General features: G+C 38.5%; 1 protein-coding gene across 1 annotated transcript; it reads left to right on the forward strand.

The window, feature by feature from the left end:
• Positions 1-1,997: 1,997 nt before the first annotated feature.
• On the forward strand, positions 1,998-4,832 carry LOC149017171 (putative indole-3-acetic acid-amido synthetase GH3.1). The gene is made up of 3 exons (XM_089151494.1): positions 1,998-2,418; positions 3,040-3,141; positions 3,244-4,832. Exons 1-3 carry the CDS (start codon positions 2,099-2,101, stop codon positions 4,613-4,615), a joined length of 1,794 nt encoding a protein of 597 aa, XP_089007620.1. The 5' UTR covers positions 1,998-2,098; the 3' UTR covers positions 4,616-4,832.
• The last annotated feature ends 268 nt before the right edge of the window (positions 4,833-5,100 follow it).

Here is a 5,100-nt window from a genome sequence, read left to right on the forward strand (position 1 = left end):
TAAAGGGTATAAATTAAAAAAGAAATGTTAATAACTTGAAAAGATGAGAAGGAGGCAAATAATTCTGAAAAAAATATTTGGGCAAAAAAATTCTGAAAAAAAAAAAAAAAAAATATATATATATATATATATATATATATATATATATAAAAAAAAAAAATATATATATATATATATATATATATATATATATATATATATATATATATATATATATATATATATATATATATATATATAAAGACTGCCATAAGAGAGGAGTGTTAGATTTAACGTGGTATTGATGGTAGGATTTAAGAATTGATTTTAGATATTGAGATTTTAGATTTAAAACTATATGATTTAAGAGTTAATTTTGGATATCGAGCAGTTATAGTTAAAATGGTAATATTTAATACCTTTTTCTATAGAATCTCGAGTTTAGATTAAATTTTATTTATTAAGATTTTATTGATAAAGAGATTTGTTGGGTTAATTATGGCAAGAAAATAAAATAGTGTAAACGAACAATAAATGTTTTAATAACTTGATAAAATGAGAAGAATGCAAATAATTTGAAAAAAAATATAAAGTCATCGGGATGGAATGGTATTAAAATTAAAATTAAAATGGTAAGGTTTAAGAGTTAACTTCATAGTATATTTAATTTGAACAAAAAATTCTTTTTAGGGATTGATAATAAAGAGATTCATTAATTAAAAAAAAAAAAAAAAAGAGTTTTGCACTAAAACATATTATCTCTCTATTTGATTTTGTAAATTTATTAAAATAAAAAATCAAAAGGGTACTGACAATTTGTGAGGAAAAAAGAAAAATGATAAGGAAATTAATATTAAAAAAAATATCAATTGAATAAAAACAAAAGATACAGTAGTCAAATAAAATATTTGTCTAGTATGATATGATATCATTTATTCTTGTAATTCTCTGGCTCTTTGTATTTTAAATAGAATTTGATTTTTTGGATTTTTTGGAGCTTGCGAGTTGATATTATGGGGGGGATATTACTAATATATGTGTCGCCAGATGGATACGAATCCAAGACCCCATGGGAGTTTGAGTTGTAACAGGTTAACTAATCTACCATTGGCAATTTGAATTCTTATTCTGATGGATAGAAATATATGTTTTCTTCGTATTTTCACATCGTACATTAGGATGCAGGCTTACCTTCAAATACAGACAAAAAAACAAATCAGAGGTAGGCTTTTTTGTAGATCCTTCTAATACACGAAAGTATAAATAAAATACAAATCTCTACCTGACAAGATAGAAAATTTGGATTATTCTTGACTTATGGCTTTTTAGAAGAAAAACAAAATGTTGTAAATATATGTTGACCGGATTGCCCATGGGCATCGTTCCACTAGATTCGTTTTCGTTTGGTTGAATCCACCCCAATTTGTTGTCATTCCTCTAAAAAAGTAAAAAAAAAAAAAAAAAGCAAAATTTCAACTTATTTATATTATTATAATATTTTGTTAGAGAAAAATTTGAATACCTCCTCTGGCTGATAAGGCCTTAGCTTCATAGCTTCATAGCTTTTAGACCTTTCACGGGGAAAGAACGTTTCTTATATCGTCTTATGTGTGCCAAGTAGGCAGATCCTGCCTGAACCCTAGGAAGCCATCGTTATCGAGGACCAACAACTCAACCAGAAAATGCCGCGTGGCATCACTAACGCATAGAAAAGGACAAATTTCCAGCTGGATTGCGCTTACGTGGTAAGAAAAGGGTCCCGCGTGCCGTTCCTTCTCTCGACAATCGTCGTGCATGTGGCCCACACTTGTCTCCTCCCTTCCTTACCCTTTGTCTGCTGTCAAAAATATTTTCGGGAAAGGTCTGACCTTCTTTTTGTCGTTCCACTTTGTTGGGTCGTTTCTGATGTGGAAAGTGACGTGGCACTGAACCACGAGAGCCATTATCGTCTGTTTGGCTCTTCCTTACCCTTTCGAGGACACTTCAATCGCTTGGCCTATAAATACCCTTGTTTGCTCCTCCTCTTTGCTCATCGATCTGTTCTATCACTCACTCACTCTCTCTCTCTCTCTCTCATTCTTTCATTCTCTCATTCTCTCTCTCTTTCTGTGCTTCAACAATGACGGCTTTTTCATTTCTTCCCACAGCACATGGTACTGCAACTAGTGAGAAGCATGCAAAGGCGCTCAAGTTCATCGAAGAGATGACTAGAAACGTTGATGCAGTTCAAGAGAAGGTTTTGGCTGAAATCTTAACCCGAAATGCCGAGACTGAGTACCTTCGTCGATTCAAGCTTAATGGTGCGACAGATCGGGAGATTTTCAAATCGAAGGTACCTGTGATCACTTACGAGGATCTTCAGCCTGAGATCCAACGGATTGCTAATGGCGATCGTTCCCCCATACTTTCCGGTCATCCTATCTCTGAATTCCTCACGAGGTTAGCGTTGCCTCTCTCTCTTTCTTTCGTTTCCAAAAATATTCTCTGGCACCGAGGAATTTTGGGGGTTAATTTGCAGTTTTCGACGCTTAATTTGGGGATCTGGTTCCTTCTCTTTGACTCACTCACTCGCTGGTCAGAACTCTCCACTTTTAGAGTTTTGCCTGGTGCAGTTCCTTCTCTGTTTATGAAGAGGAAACTTCCAACATATGTTAAATGTGTCTGAACGACACAGAATAGAAAGAAAATATTATTTGACATCCTGGCCACTGCTCAGGGATTGTGTTCCTGCAAATCTACAAGGTTTTGAAGAGGACCATAGTGTCTCCAGTTTAATTCTCTTATCCAGACTTTAAATTTGTTCAGACGGTATTTTCCGGTTGCAACCTATGATATCTTTCAACTCGAACCCGTAGATTCTTATATGGTGATCTCTTACATCTCATGTATGGAATCACACTTTTAAAAGCTTTTCCTGTGAATGATTCTCGTGTGAAAAACCTACAGTTGGATATAATTTGCTCCATCAAATTTTATAAGTTCTCTCTCTGCCTGCTACGATGAAAATACATACTTAATTAGTAACTTAATTAGTTTATTTATTTATTTTTTATTTTACAGCTCTGGAACATCAGCCGGTGAGAGAAAGCTCATGCCGACGATCGAAGAAGAGCTGGATCGCCGTCAATCTCTGTACAATCTTCTCATGCCAGTGATGAATCTGTTAGTACTGTACTAATATTCCTTTCGCTTTTCTGCAAATTTTCAACCAAATCAGTGGCGAGCTGTTGATTGATAAAGCTTGTCTTTCTTCTGTTATTGCAGTTACGTACCAGGGCTGGACACTGGAAAAGGACTGTATTTCTTATTCGTGAAATCAGAGACCAAAACACCTGGAGGACTATTGGCTCGCCCTGTGCTCACAAGCTACTACAAAAGCAAGCACTTCAAGACAAGGCCATACGACCCTTACAATGTCTACACTAGCCCTAACGAGGCTATTCTCTGCTCTGATTCCTTTCAGAGTATGTACACCCAGATGCTCTGTGGTCTCTACCAACAGAAAGAAGTCCTTCGTGTCGGCGCCGTATTTGCTTCTGGACTACTCAGAGCAATACGATTCCTGCAACTTCACTGGCGACAACTCTCACATGACATTGCCACCGGAACTTTAAACCCCAAAATTTCAGATCCTTCAATCCGTGAATGCATGTCGAGTTTTATCAAACCCAACCCTGAGTTAGCTGAGTTCATAACCAACGAATGCTCTGGAGAGAAATGGGAAGGAATCATAACCAGAATCTGGCCCAACACCAAGTACCTTGACGTAATTGTTACAGGCGCCATGGCCCAATACATCCCAACCCTCAACTATTACAGTGGCGGCTTACCACAGGCTTGCACCATGTACGCTTCTTCTGAGTGCTACTTCGGTCTGAATCTAAAACCAATGTGCAAACCCTCTGAGGTTTCCTACACGATCATGCCCAACATGGGCTACTTCGAGTTCCTCCCTTATGAGCAATCGTCGGCGTTGAGCCGTGACTCACCACCGAAATTGGTGGACCTCGCGGACGTTGAAATTGGGAAAGAGTATGAACTGGTCATCACTACATACGCGGGTCTGTACCGCTACCGAGTCGGTGACATACTCCGAGTTACCGGGTTCCACAACTCGGCTCCCCAGTTCCATTTCGTGAGGCGGAAGAACGTGTTGTTGAGTATTGACTCAGATAAGACCGACGAGGCGGAGTTGCAGAAGGCGGTGGAGAATGCGTCGGAGCATCTGCGTCATTACAACACCAGCGTGGTAGAATACACAAGCTTTGCAGACACGAAGAGCATCCCGGGTCATTACGTGATATATTGGGAGTTGCTGGTGAAGGACGCATCGAACGCGCCGACGGCGGAGGTGATGGATCAGTGCTGCTTGGCCATGGAAGAATCTCTGAACTCTGTCTACAGACAGGGACGCGTTGCAGACAACTCGATTGGACCTTTGGAAATAAGGGTTGTGAAAAATGGAACTTTTGAGGAACTGATGGATTATGCCATTTCCAGGGGAGCTTCCATTAACCAGTACAAGGTGCCGAGGTGTGTTAATTTCACACCCATCATGGAGCTTCTGGACTCAAGGGTTATCTCCACTCATTTTAGCCCTGCTTGTCCCCATTGGACCCCTGAACGACGACACTGATGAGAGAGACCAAAAATCAAGATGGAGAAATTTGATTTCAGTTAGGATTATCTTGTAACTTTGTTTCTGTATGTCTTTCTCTTAACTTGATATATTGAGAATGTGTCTTTAGGTAGAAGATGATGCTTGTGTAGATGCAGATAACCTTGTGTATGCGAAATATGTGAAAAGCTGTTGTAACGCATATGTCTGCTTGTATAAAGCAAACTCTTTTCAATTTTATCTTTCTAGAACTCCATTAATTCATCATCTTCTCTTCTCTCCCTCCCTATGGTGCCTGGTGGCATGAATTTGTAAATTAGAGGGGAAATGTAGGGCAATGTAGTCCACTAATGATGGCGTGGGTTGTGTTGTGTTGTGTAAGTGGAGTGGGGAAGGAAGTTTAGTACACGTGGAGGAGTTGGGGTAGTGTGTTCCAGAGCATATGAGTGAAAGAAAGAACGCATGGAACATGCATGCATGGAACGGAAGCAAACGAAAAGTTG

The sequence above is a fragment of the Hakea prostrata genome, chromosome 4 (assembly GCF_041222555.1).
Source record: "Hakea prostrata isolate BN-2017 chromosome 4, UWA_Hpros_2, whole genome shotgun sequence".
Classification (NCBI taxonomy): Eukaryota; Viridiplantae; Streptophyta; class Magnoliopsida; order Proteales; family Proteaceae; genus Hakea; species Hakea prostrata.